This window comes from Astatotilapia calliptera, chromosome 3 (assembly GCF_900246225.1).
Source record: "Astatotilapia calliptera chromosome 3, fAstCal1.2, whole genome shotgun sequence".
NCBI lineage: Eukaryota > Metazoa > Chordata > Actinopteri > Cichliformes > Cichlidae > Astatotilapia > Astatotilapia calliptera.
Window position 1 is genome coordinate 17,578,013 of NC_039304.1, and position 14,849 is coordinate 17,592,861.

General features: G+C 42.6%; 1 protein-coding gene across 3 annotated transcripts in view; it reads left to right on the forward strand.

The window, feature by feature from the left end:
* The window catches only part of arap2 (ArfGAP with RhoGAP domain, ankyrin repeat and PH domain 2), a 166,904-nt gene that overhangs the window by 28,905 nt on the left and 123,150 nt on the right, over positions 1 to 14,849 (forward strand). For all 3 annotated transcript variants that reach the window (XM_026162146.1, XM_026162148.1, XM_026162149.1), the window contains exon 8: positions 10,531 to 10,724. In XM_026162146.1, the coding sequence (XP_026017931.1) occupies positions 10,531 to 10,724 (194 nt within the window). The remainder of the gene's footprint in view (positions 1 to 10,530; positions 10,725 to 14,849) is intronic.

Sequence of the window (14,849 nt, forward strand, 5' to 3'; positions counted from 1 at the left end):
AAAAAAAAGGAACAGAGAAGTAAAGGCGGAGACGGCAGGGAGCGATGAAAAGGGCAGAGTGAAGATGGAGAGAGGGAAAAGGAGGAGTGAGAAGTGAGTGAATAATTGAAGGCCACCGGAGAGAGTGTGCACACAGCTGTCGGCTGATTCCCCACTTGGTCCGCAGGTGGCCCCTTCCCTTAGGTACTGTCAGCTTGAGAGAGGAAAGATGGAAGGAGGAAGGAAGGCAGGCAGGGGGAGAAAAAAGGAGGGAGGGAAGAAGTGATGCACAGAGCGGTGGCAGCGGTGGGGGAGAAGAAAGTGCGGCAGGAAGAGATGCGGCGAGGAATGATGGAAAACAGACAGGACAGAAAGGGGGAATGTTGGAGATGTGCGGAGGGGTTGCAGACAAATGCGCTACAAGACAGGAGATGAGATTTATTGTGTTTAAAAAAAAAAAAAAGGTTGATGATTTGTATTCTGATGCTTTGGCAATTGCCTTTCCACAAGCCTGCTCGTAACACATGTTGGTTCTGCTCGAGATGACAGGAAAGACGTTTAGAGAGGTGTAGAGAATAAGTAAGGAAGAGCAGAGGAGTGGTTGGGAGCAGCCCAGAGACAAAATGATGGCAGAATTATAAACTCAGAAGGACCTGCAGTGAGACTTAAGCTTTGTACATGTTTGTACATGTTTCACTTCACATTATTTCATACTTCACTGCTACAGTGGTTGGGTTTTGGAGTGCTTTTTCCTCTTAGCTAAATCAGGTGAATGCTAGTCCAGCGTACACTCTCTTTAGCTGGACGTCTTTCCTTTATTGAAAGCCAGAAGGCCCGCCTATAAACCGTATGGGATCTTCGCAGAGACACAGATGCCTTTGTGTTAACCCATGAATATTATAAGGCTAATAGTTTTGTCACAGAATAAAATAAAAGAATAGACTTCTTAGAAGATCTGTTGTCGCAGTAAACCACATAGCAAGCCGTTCCGTTTGTGAAATAACTGCCTTAAAAATGTTTTCAAAGTTATAAAGGCCACAGTTACTGCAGGGACTTTGAGTTAAGGCACTCAAGTTATCTGATGTAACACCTAGCAGAGATGTCACCTCAAAGTGATAAGTTTAAGCCTCGCTACATTTTGAGATGTATGAAAATTCACCCCCGTACAGCTATAAAAGTCCATGCATAAAATTAGCTACAGATCACAGAGTGTAAAATACATAAACACATTACCGGTAGTCTGTAACTTGGGCCTTCTGACATGAAAGTGTGTGGGGGCTGACAGTCTGTCAGATCTTGATTGTATGTGCTGTATACGTTTTAAAAAACATTGTTTCAGTCTTTATGGTCATAAAGGACACTGTCAACAACAATACTCAGGTGGGCTGTGGTGTTTAAGTGATGCTTAGTTGGTATAATGGGGCCCAAAGTGTGCCAAGAAAATGCCTTCTACACCATTACACCAACAGCAGCTTGACATTTTGATACTTAACCGACATTCTGAGTGTTGCAGCAAAAGTTAAGAGTCATCAGCGCGATTTTGGGGAACCTGTGGGATTTTAGCCTCAGCTTCTTGTTTTTAGCTGACAAGAGTGGTACCCAGTTCAGAGATGCTCTTCTGCATACCTCAGCTGTAGTTTGAAGCAGTCTGATCGTTCTCCTCTGACCTCTGACATTCAATTCAATTCAGTTTTATTTATATAACGCCAAGTCACAACAATAGTTGCCTCAAGACACTTTATATTGTAAGGTAAGATAAGATAAGATAAGATAAGATAACCTTTATTAGTCCCACACGTGGGAAATTTGTTTTGTCACAGCAGGAAGTGGACAGTGCAAAAGTTATGACGCAAAAATTAGAATACAATAAGAATAAATACAGTACACAGCTGTACAGAATAGAATAAAATAATATACTATATACAGTAGAATAAAATAGAATAAAAATATACAATAAGATAAAAATAGAATACGAATGCTATATACAACTGAGTAAAAATACAACGATGCCAGAAAGGATTATTGCACTTAGTGTTATTGCACATGTGTGGATGTGTGTGTTTGTTCAGTTAAAGTCTTTGTTGTGGAGTCTGACAGCAGTGGGGAGGAAAGACCTGCGAAATCTCTCCGTCCCACACCGTGGGTGCCGCAGTCTCCCACTGAAGGAGCTGCTCAGTGCTGTCACAGTCTGCTGCATGGGGTGGGAGATGTTGTCCATCAGGGATGACAGCTTAGCCGCCGTTCTCCTGTCACTCACCACCTCCACTGGGTCCAGAGGGCATCCTAGAACAGAGCTGGCCCTTCGGATCACCCTGTTCAGTCTCTTCCTGTCCCCATCAGAGATGCTGCCGCCCCAGCAGACCACACCATAAAAGATAGCAGAAGCCACCACAGAGTCATAGAAGGTCTTCAGGAGTGGGCCCTCCACTCCAAACGACCTGAGTCTCCGCAGCAGGTACAGCCTGCTCTGCCCTTTCCTGTAGAGGGCGTCTGAGTTATGAGTCCAGTCCAGTCTATTGTTCAGATGAACACCAAGGTACCTGTAGCTGTCCACAGCCTCAATGTCCATACCTTGGATGTTCAGTGGTTGCAGTGGAGAATGCTTGTGCCTGCGGAAGTCTACCACCAGCTCCTTGGTTTTACTGGCGTTGATCTGGAGGTAGTTCAGCTGGCACCAGTCCACAAAGTCTTGAGTCAGTCCTCTGTACTCCTTGTCGTCCCCATCAGTGATGAGGCCGACTATTGCAGAGTCATCAGAGAACTTCTGCAGGAAGCACTGGGTGGAATTGTGGGAGAAGTCTGCAGTGTAGATGGTGAAGAGGAACGGAGCCAGAACCGTTCCCTGTGGGGCCCCCGTACTGCAGACGACCCTGTCCGACACACAGCCCTGAGTCCTCACATACTGTGGTCGGTCGGTGAGGTAGTCCAAAATCCAGGTAGTGAGGTGATGGTCCACTCCAGAGTTCTCCAGCTTGTCCTTCAGAACCGAGGGAAGAATGGTGTTGAAGGCACTGGAGAAATCAAAGAACATGATTCTCACAGTGCTTCCAGCGGTCTCCAGGTGAGCGAGGGAACGATGTAGGAGGTGAATGACGGCATCATCCGCTCCAATGCCAGGCTGGTAGGCAAACTGAAGTGGGTCCAGTGATGAGCTTGTTAGGCGCCGAAGCTGAGCCAGGACCAACCGCTCCAGGGTCTTCATCAGGTGGGATGTCAGAGCCACCGGCCTGTAGCTGTTGAGGTCCTTGGGGCGTGAAGTCTTTGGCACTGGTACAACACAGGAGGTTTTCCAGAGCTGTGGGACTCTTCCCAACCTCAGGCTCAGGTTGAAGAGGTGCTCCATCACCCCACACAGTTGGTCCGCGCAGGACCTGACGACCCTCGAGCTGATGCCATCTGGACCCGCTGCCTTCTTGCCATTAATCCTCCTCAGTTCCCTCCTAACCTGGGTAGGTAGACCCCCTATGAGGAAGCACTTTGGCAACAGTGGGGAGGAAAAACTCCCTTTTAACAGGAAGAAACCTCCGGCAGAACCAGGCTCAGGGAGGGGCGGGGCCATCTGCGGACCGGTTGGGGTGAGAGAAGGAAGACAGGATAAAGACATGCTGTGGAAGAGAGCCAGAGATTAATAACATCAGCAAGACATTTTCATGGATAGAACTGCTGTCCACTGGAAGTTTTCTCTTGTCCAGACTAATCTCTGTGAACTCTAGAGATGGCTGTGTGGGGAAAATCCCAGCAGATCATTGCTTTCTGAAATACTCGGACCGAACAACCACTCCACATTCAAAGTCACTTAAATCAGTTTGAACTGAATGTCACATAATTCAGAATGTACAAAATCCACAGTTTGGATACGTTTGCCAGAAATTTGATTCTGATGAACATAAACAGTTTTTACTGAGGATGAATGTGAGTGTAAGACGTAATTTGTGGCAAATGTGTAGATTAAACACTAAATAATAATAGAAATGTTTCGTTCAGTGTTGGTGAGTTTGGGCACTGAGATGATTAAAAGGAGAGAAACAGAAAATGGCCACAGTCCCTCAGCTTTGTGTATCTTTTATTATTTGTTTTCCTCCCCTTTTGTTTTGTATCCCTGCTGATGGAGACCGCGTGGGCGGCTTCTAAGATCTCTGTTGAGCGCTGAGTGGACCTAGCTCTCATCTCATCCACTTTCGCTGAGGATTATCTGCCTCTCCCCTCGTCTCTCTCCATGAAAAGTCGAATATTCTTTCAAATAGATGGCCTTGCATATATCCCTTAATAAGCACTAGTTTTGGCCGCTGGATTTTTAGTGGCTGGCAGTTGTTCTGTGCATGCAGAGGTGATGCCGTGTTTGTGCACTGAGCAAAAAATCATTGCGAGGTTCTTGTGCGAGGCAAATATTAACATACACAAATCCTAACGCAAGGCGTACAGGCACGCCACCGTTACTTTCACCTTCCTCCTCTGCTACCATCCCTCCTGCGCTCAGATTGACAGCTTGGGCGAGGAGGCCAGCGGAAAGTGGAGGGAAGGAGGAAGGAGCCCCCCCCCCCCCATCTGAATAAATGAACAGGCAAATAAGTGAGAGCAGGACAGGTAATGGAAGTCAGAAAGCAAGATGGGAAGGGAACCGTAAAGCCAAGTGATGTAAAGGGCGGTCAATAATTGAGCAGGCCTTTTATTATTGATACCAGCTCCTTGTGAATTCATAAGAGTCTGAGGGTGGGGCTGAGCTGGGATTGGTACCGGGCAGCAGATACAGTATTTTGGTGCTCGAGTGGGGGGCGGTTAAGGTTGTCGACGATGAGGACGCCCAGAGACCTGAGAGGGTATGTTTGCATGCAAATTCAAGGAGAGACACGTCCACAAAGGCTGCAGGAGGGTCAGAAGGTCACAGTCGAGAAGATGATTAAGGTCAATTTATGACGGTGACAGGTTGACGGTGACCAAAAAAATGATTGACGGGTCCCTTCCTGTGTGTGTGGAGGACACGCCGATAGGTCACTCTGGGGGGTGACGCAGCTCAAGTTCAAATTTGAGTCTGTCAAAGCAGAAAGGAGAAAAATGGAGGTGTAGTCTGCCTTAAAAAAAAAAGACCTTGAAGAATCACCTTGTTGTTTTTATAAATACGAACTAATTTCTGTGATCATTAAAATTCTGGATATATTAAATTAATTTGCACCCACGTAATAAATCTGTAACGACTGTGTTTTGAATATTTTGGGGTTATTAGGTCATTAGGCCTGTTTTTATGCTTTTAAATTGGTTCTTTAGTTTATTTATGCTACAAATAAGCAAGACAAATTGCAATTGATGCACTGTTTGGGCCTTGGTGGCTAATTTTCTTTTGTACACGCTGACGTCTTGGGGCGTGGGTGGGCGAGGGTGGGCAAGCTGTAGTTTTAGCGGCTTTCATGTAATGTTGTGTTGATGGTTGCCTTTAGGAACTTTGTTAAAATTATATACTATATGTTAAGGATGTCTCCTTTGAGTGAATTAGATTTTTACTCAGAAACCGGCACTGCTGACATAAATGCAGGCAGTCTTCTTTTCTGCCATCCTGCCACCTGGAGATGACTGGAATAGCAAGACGCCGTGAACAGGAGCGCGCACTGTGTCATGTGAGCATGGGCGTGAGTGTAAAACGGTCCGTTTTAAAATTTCCGGAGCAAGGCGATGCTCCACAATGATTTATCTGGTGACAAGAGAGGGTACCAAAAACATTTTGCTCTGACGATTAAGATGAACTTGGAGCTCGTTTGAGCAAATTAGATTGAACAGAAAAAGGAAGTATGTGGGCTTTGTGGTTCGCTGACCAGCTTCCGTGTTTTGAAGAATATTTTTAGTGTCAGTCTTTCCATCACATACGCCTCACTCTATGGTGTGTGTCAGTGGTTACTGACCTTTTTCATCTGACATACACCCACAGCCCTGTCAGATGGATTCAAGAACCCCTTCATCTTCACTGTGCCTCATGTTCAAAAGTGTACAGTTGAACTCTTTCTTTAAACTGGACTACTTTCACTGTACCATTTATCAGTCATGGTTGGCAAAAATGTCTCAAGAATGCATCTGCTATCAGTTACTACTCCATTTACCAACTGTCAATAGTGACCCAAGTAAACTATAGATGAGCCGAACACTGTTTTAGCCAACAAACTTCCTGCTTGCCCATACTTTTAGCAAAAGGTTTACAGTGGTCCCTCGCCATAACGCGGTTCAACTTTCGTGGCCTCGCTGTTTCGCTGATTTTTTTTGTGCACTTTTCCATGTTTTTTTGGGGGGTTTTTTGTTTTTTTTTACAGCGCATAGTGTTCTACATCCTAATTGGCTGTAGACCATTGTCAATCAATCTCGTGCCGTGTCTCCTGTACAGTGCAGAGTGCGTTCAGCTTGTCAAATTTACATAAATCTTCGATCTCTAGCAGTGTGACTCTGAAGTGCTGCACTGTGTGTTTGTAAGTTTTCTCCCCAACAAACACAACAATGTCCACGAAACGTTTTGCACCCTCAAAGGCAACCGCAGGTGTGTCTGGTTTCATTCTATATAAGACTTATTTTTCTAGAAGGCTTGAACTTTGAGAGCGTTTAAACAAGAGAGAAAAGTGTGAACATGTTCATGCCTGTCGCGGGTTATTTTTGGAACGCAAGTCCTGCGATAAACGAGGGACCACTGTATCTCACTTTTTGTCCTTTGTGTGTAAATCTCAAGTTATCAGTGCCTTCCTTTTTGTATCAATCTTTTGTATCACTTTTACTTAACTGTTCTTTTGTATCTTGTAGAGCCTGTCCTTTTTAACACCGATATCAAAAATCTGATATCGGTGTTAAACTCTGATATCGATCTTTTGATATAAAAATCAAAAGATCTGTTTTTTTGGGGTGGGGGGGATTTCTCTGTATATTTTTTGTGTGTTTATGTACTCGTTTACATCAATCGATTGTTGTGTGTTTCTAACTGAGAAGTTGCAGAGTATCCTCCAGTGTGCAGTTTTGAAACTAAATAGCTACTATTGGCCGATACGATACATCAGGTAATAAATGTGTCAGGCTCTATTAACATGGTTGCAAATCACTTTTTTTGGTTGTTGTATGTACTATTTGTGAAAATCCAGTATCTCTAAATGTTAAATCAATCAATCAATCAATCAATCAATCAATCAATCAATCAATCAATCAATCAATCAAAAAAAAAAAAACGATGTTTCAAGTCCAACTTGAGTTATACCATCCAGGTTGTTGTGATAGTGTCCTTCAGCTCATCTATGTTTTTGGTTCTGGTGTTTCTTATGTTCTGCTTGACAGTACCTCACAGCTTTTCTGTGAGGTACTGTCAAGTACCAACCTGAACCTGAACCTCATATAACCTCTGTAAGGTTAGGGTCATGTGACTTGGCTGGCCATTTGAGCACAAGCTCTCTGGGCAGGTGCCAAGTCCTGCTGGAAAAGGAAATCAGGATCTCCATAAAGTTCTTCAGCAGATGAAAGCATGGCTGGCTCTAAAACCTCCTGGTATACGCTTGCTGCGCTGACTGACACAAATGCCACCAATGCTGGAAAATGCCACCAACACCAGCAGATGACACAGCACCTCACTTGTAACAGTTACAGTCGTTTTCCTGAAGATTTCCCTCATGGAGGCTCTTGATGCACTGACTCCAGCCTCAGTCCACTCGGCATAAATCTCTTCCGAGTTCTCGAATCAACTTTATTCGGCGGTCCTCTCGAGGCTATAGTCATCCCTGCTGCTTTTGCAGCTTTTCTCACCCCATGTTTCGCTTCAAGTTAACTTGTAATTACTATGGTTCAGTACAGCTCTCTGTGAACAGCCAGCCTCTTCAGCAGTGACCCCCCCCATAGCTTACCCTTGGTGTGAAGGGTGTTGATACGTGTCATTTGGACAAATGCTGTCCAAATCAGCAGTCTTTTCTGTGATTATGATTGGTTGCGAGTGCTGAATTAGACTGAGACATTCACAATATTTAATTTACTCAAACTCTAATAATTTGAGATACAGGATTTCTGATTTTCATACGTTTTTAGGCCTAAATCATCAAAAATAAACAATAAAAAGGCTTGAAATATTACACTTTATGTATGGGATATATGGCAGCTTATGTTTTTTGAATTATTTTTAAAAAATTGTATGTTTAGATGAATTTTAGTCATCCAAACAGTGAGATGTCAGTGAGCCTCCTCTCCTTCACTGGTTCAGCACACGCTGTTCTTCTTTGGATTTCTGTTCACTTTGACATTCTTCGAGGGAGACACTGAGTCCCCGCTAGCTCCAGGCTATTCTACTTTTTAAAAAACGAGATGTGGCAAAAAAGGGAAAAAGATGAATTTTCCCATCAAGGAAATCAATAAAATTCGTTCATTGGCATGCTACAGCAGTTTGTTAACCTCTTTCAAGCATTTTCATTAGTCTGCATTTCCAGTTGCAATAACTTTCATATCACGATTCGTGCAGTTTCCTTCCTGTTCTTAGCAAAGAAATGTAACGGATGAAAAAAAGCAAGCCGAGAGGATGTTACACCAAGCGAAGGTGTTTCTTCATCCTGAACATTTGAGCAAAGCACATTAAACCCATGCGTGAGGTATCCAAAAATACATTTCCTGAAAGGGGCGGTGTGACGCCCCCTTTGTGACCACACACAAATGTTTGTGGTTATTCTGAGAGCATCATTTAATCATATTATATTCCGATAAACTGTCATGCTGTCAGTGCTGCTTTTTGCTTTTTTGCTTTTCGTATGATGAGTTGATGCTTTGCACATTTTCACTTGGAGGATATTTATATTTCAAAAACATACAGTAACTTATAAATTCTTTTTTAGAGGACAGCATTGCTGCTTGCATAGTGTTCATATCAGCTTATAGAGTTTTTTAAATGCATTTCTTATTCCGGCTTGTGTAGAACAGCTTCCGCTGTGGGTTCTGCTTTGGACCTGTGATGCGAGTCTTTGTGTGTGTTTACAGTCCTTTGGTATTTCTTGTGTTTCCACTTTGCGGGCTTTGATAGCACCGTGTCTTGGGCGGTGGAGGGATGGGCTTTACAGCGTGTGCTTCATGTCTGCTTTTATGTTTGCTTGAAAAGTTGCAGAGGAAGATTTCTGAGAGGCCTTTCGAATACATCTTTTGAATGTAAACCCTGTGCGGAACATGATGGAGCACACTACGTTTGAGCCATTTATCTGCACAGTAATCCAGGGGGATTTACAGTAAGTCCTGTCCCGCTCAAGGACACTGCTTGAAGACTCCAAACTGCGTTAGATGTGCCATTGATGGGACAATTGACTGTTTGCTAAACCCGTCTTTCCAGCAGCAATTGTCTAATGATAGCTACCCGAAGAGTCTAAGGCCTGTAAAGCTTTAGATTCCTTTGTTTGCGTTGTGCTGCGAGACAATCTGCAATGTCTTCTTTTGTGGTTTTATCAAATCCCCAAACAGCAAGAAATATAAGAAATTGACTGATTAATGTGTTTATCTGCTGCTATAGGACTCCTATATCCTGCAATCCTGTGAAAAAGTGCGCCCCACTTTTAGTAGCAATGACATGAATTTACTGGAAATACTAGTTTTCTGCATGACTTTATCACTGTCTCACTTGCTTGTGGAGGACTTTTGGCCCGTTTGCTTGTGTTCATTTATGTTTGGCATTTGTTCATCCAGAGCTCTCCTCAACAAAGTCGTTCATCATCTTAACGTAGCAGTAGCTGCTGTTCATTAAAAGTGGTCAGCATGTGGAAGTAACAACCTCTTAAGTCTCTCTTTGATGCAATGACATGGCAGCTTTTTTGTTTTTTTGAAGATATTAATAACTTAAAGTGGTTATCACATTTCATGAAACGGAGCGTTTGAAACGCCTGAGCGGCAGTAGATAAGGATTTGGACATCGACGAACAATTTGAACCCCAAAATAAGAATTTCAGAAGAAGCGATACTCTTAAAGCCAAGATAAGCTGCTCTGTATAGTCACTCCTCTTTGTGACTTTCTTTGTTTTCTTCCAAACTTGAGACAAATTAGAGTATTCAGAGAAGTGTGGCTGCTTCTCGTTAAAACCTGTACCTTTTTTTTCTTCTCTTTTTATCGTATATTTTAATTAGGTGTTGTCTTGACTGAAATTATCCCCGCCACATTTTGCTTGAGGCTTGCAAATCTCTGAGAAGCAGCTATCTGTATCTCCACTGCTAGCACTTTTCAGCTTTGCAGGATAGTGGGTTTTTTTTCTCCTTCCAGCGGCTGAGTTAATTTTCACCAATTGTAGCTCATCCTGTGTTTCAATTACTTTTCCTTTCAGGCTGGAGTTTTCTGTATCAGTATGCAGCGGAGGTTTAGGAGCCAATGTAGCTCACAGAACAAATGCAAAAATGATGAGTTAACACTATGATTCAAAGACTTTAGGATGCCCTGATCTCTTTTTGTCTGGTTCTCTCCCTGGCTTTTCTTGATTTCCTTCCCTCTTGTATTCACTCCTTTACACGCTCACACTTGTATCCACATGCACCATCTGCCTCCCTTTTTCTCTCGTATCTGTCTCTCACTCATGCACGTGTCCACAGGGGAGCGCCAGGAGTGGATGGAAACTCTTCAGACGGCCACGCGCCCCCCCGCCTGTGGCTCCCAGAAGCGCTCCGGCACCCTCCCTCACGCCTCCTCCACAAACAAGCGAGGCTTGCTGGAGCTCCGCGGTTACAAAGGCAGAGTGCTGGTGTCCCTGGCGGGGAGTAAAGTCAGGCTCTGCAAAACAGAACAGGTACTTCCAACACCGTCGGGACTTCCTCTCTACAGAATGACAGCTTCCTGTTTTTTGGGTTTTTTGTTTTTAAAAGGGGAAGATGAGAGCCTATCTGAAGCAGTGGTGGCAGATGTGGAAATGCTCTTGAATGTGTAATGTGCATAAAGTAAATATATTTGCTTGAAATTGCTTTAGGGTACACTGAGATGCATTGGGCTCTCTGGAAAGACTGCTTATAGCCACGTTGACCCAAAGCTCGATCACAGCCACAACGGGCTGAAGAAGAAATGATACAAGACAAAGAATGTAGGGAAGTTAAAGTTGACGTGTTGTGCATGTAGCTGAAAATTGAAAATAGAAGCAGATGCTGAAATGTCTTAAGCCTGTGTTCTTTTAAATGTCCAGCAGAGGGCAATAATTCTGTTTACATGGTTGTATGAAAGTATGTTGGAAAACATCTCAAATACTCACTTGAGTAGTTGATACATTTGAGTTCAAGCAATAGTTATGAGTCTTTTTGAATGCACCATGACATTTAGGTTGTGAATTGTGGCTTTCATGTAAGTGTTTTTGGTTTCTCAGTCAGCTCCACCCTCTGCTTGTAACATCAAGTTTTGAAACAGAATGATAGCTAAGGCGAAAATGTTTAGTTTGAGGCTTCGTAAAGCATCAGGCTTGTAGACTTAGTGACCAGTCTGCAGTCTCCTCATCACCAGCAGTTTCAATGGGACAGAATGCACTCATTCATTAGCAGGAATCTGGCTGCATAGAGAAATAAGGTGCCACACTGAAAACCTCACTATGAATACGCTTTGGTTGCTAGTAGGTTACCGCAGTTACCTGTAGTTAGCATGAAAAATGCCGACTTGTCTGCAAACGCGTGCAAACGAGTGGTAGTGAAACTGTGAAAGTGTGATGCATACTGGACGTTCGCCTTTAAAGTAGAAGTTGCGCGTGTTGAAATGTTGTGGTTGCAACAATAAGGCACAACCTTGACTTTAAAGGCCAACATTCTGTTTGTCATGCCTCACTTTCAAGTTTCACTGCAGCTCGGAGAGAGCGCTTAAAGACAAGATGGTGTCTTCCATACAAACTATGAGTTACCACGGCAACCTGCTAGCAACCAAGGCAAAGCACGCTTTATGCAGCTGAAGTGCTCTGTTCCCACATGTCATCAATCCATGTGGGAACAGAGCCTTGTTTAACCCATTGGTAAAGATGGCTAAGTCCATCTTTTATATACAGTCTATGTAATATTTACTATGTAAAATATGGCCTCTTTAGGCAAATCTACTTCAGTGGTAGAGCAGGGCGATATGGCCAAAAATATTTATCACGATATATATTTGAAAATTTGCGATAACGATATAACTGACAATATAATTGATGCGAGACAAAATACAACTCCACAACATTACTAGCGCAAAAAGACAACCTTCCATTTATTTTCACTTAAACAAGAAGCTGGTTTTTATGTACATTAAAGCTTTATAAAAATGTAACAGTGCAAATGCAAATTCCTTGCTGAAAGTTTAATCAAAAGGCATTTCCAGTAGAAATGGGCTGACATATCCTGAGCATAACCATGTATAATATCCACTGAAGTTAAAAAGAGGTGCTTTGCAACATTAAACTGCAGTGCGCAGTACGTATTTTTCGGACCATAAGGTGCACGGGATTATAAGGCACATTAAGCGAAACAAAGCAGTCAGATAAATCAAACTTTATTAAACTCATTCTTCTTGCTTCCTCCACTTCTGTACCATTGATTCATTAATGTTGAATTCTCTGGCAGCTGTTCTATTCCCATGTTGTTGCAGTATATTAATGACTAACCTCGTATTGTGGATGGATTATCTCAGTTGTTCTCCTGACTGAAGTTTGGTCCGTTTACAGCATCCTGCCATGCGATTGCATTTGTCTCTAACTATCAGGAATGTTAACTTTTATAAGTGAAAAGGTGTTAGTGTTCGTCCTCCAGCTTCACTGTTTATGTTATGCTAACATAGCTGTGTCGCTAGCGATCACGTAGCACATCATTATATACCAGCTAGCCCAACTTCAGTAACCCTACAAACGTCACTGCTGTTTAGTTTCCTGTCTTCATTTATGTTGGAAGTGATAGCAGAGCTGTACGTTTGAATTTTTTTCAGAAATCTCTCAGTCAGAACATGCTATATCATGCTTAGTTAACTAGCGAAACTAGTGAGCTAACTTCCGCTAGCTTCCTGCTAACTTCTAACTCCGTTAAATGTTATAACTTTTGTTTTCATGGATGCCTGGAAGTTAAACTTTATAGTTACACCTGGTAAAGCAGCAATGCTGATCGTTTTATTAAAGATGAAAGAATTTAGACAGTTTTTAACTCTCAGTGATGCTGCAGTGTTGTTTGACCTGAAGCATACAGAGTTTAGGACCCAGATTACGCTCAGATTTAAGAGCATCTTAGTCCGACAAATACGACAATAACGATGGCCGCTTGCATGTTCTGCCAAAAAACGTGCTTTGTTGTGTATCTGACGGACAAGCACCAAACCAGTTCCACATCACTGAAGTTGCACCATTTTTACAAACCAATTCTGGTTCATTTGTTTCACTCAACAATCGGCCATGTGCGTATGAAAACAAAGGCACTGCGCATGCGCGTTTTACTCATATTCTATCGCGATATTTCATTTTCCTATCGTTGCCTAACATTATACCGGTATTACCGTGAACGGTATAATATGGCCCAGCCCTATTCAGTGGTGCTCTTTAAATCCAGGTTAAAAACTCGCTCAGTGGGTAACTTTATTTATTGTATTTATTGTTCTCATTGTACTTTTTATATTTCTGCTGCACAACACTTTGGTTGGCCATGTGTTGTTTTTAAAGTGTTACATAAATAAATTGTGTTAAATAATTAGCAGAAGGAAAAATCTAGTGTTTGTATGTTATCTTTAACATCCACATAGTGCCTCAGTGGATGTTAGTGATTGCTTTAAATTTGCAGGTTTATTGAGTGTGGGGACCTTTGAGGCGATAACTAAACACTCATTCAGATATTTTCATTGGCATTCATATGATTAGTATGTTATTGAGTGCATGTGTCGGGGTTTATTTGTTTGTCTAAGTCTAATTAAAATTCTCACATAACAGGCACGCGTGGCAGGTTCACGGCATTTTGGAGGATAAGTACATCTACATATTTTTAGCCATACAGACAGATTGGAGCTAGCATGTGCACTATGATTCTTTCGATTGTTTTCTCTTCAAAGTATGTTCTGCTTATTGTTTTTGCTCATTAATTGTTTTGGATGACATTTTCGCATACAGCGTTTGGAAAACATTTGAAGAGTGAGACAAAGGCGGATTTATAAAGAAGGAAAGAGAGAGAGAGTTGCAGACAGACAAGTGTATCGCCCGCTGAAATTCTTACACTTCTGACCATCTGTCCATATGTCTGCTATTGATGGCTGTCAGCATTCTGTTAATTTGCGGACGCGAGTCGAAGCCCACACTTGTCTCCGTGCAACTGCAGTTTCATCCGATTGAATGCAAGCTGTCAGGAGCAGACAGGTGTCACAGTGTTATTGTTTCAGTGTTATTAACATGCAAGGATTCTCCCAACTGCAGCACCTCATCCGATCGCATATTTATGCGAGTGTTTAATGCAGAACCGCAAGACGGGGAAGGAGGAGAGCTAAGCAGAGAATAAGAGAAGTTGGCCCTATTCAAAGGTGATACACTGAGATAAGTTTGTTATGGTCCAAACAGTGGCAGGACAAAAATACCTACCACTGTTTGTTCCAGTGGCGATGAGACTTGTACTGTTAGCATATTGTTGACGTGACCCCTTAAACTGTAGCAGTTTTCATCTGTTTACACTCATCATTACTGAATCTCAGATGCTGAGAGAATTAGCACCCAACCTGTTTGTTCTTTAATGAGTGAATACATTAGAAGCAGAGAGAGAGAGATGGCTTGTATGGAAGATTAAAATGTGCTTTTTTAATTAGTGTATTTTCTAGAAAACACTTTTTAATGTTTTTACTTTTTGCGCATTTATGTTTTATTTTTAGCCTGTTTTACTCCCAGAAAAAATGCACTAATTGAAGACGTTGTGGTAGACCACTAGAGGGCTCCACTCACACCCAGTGTATA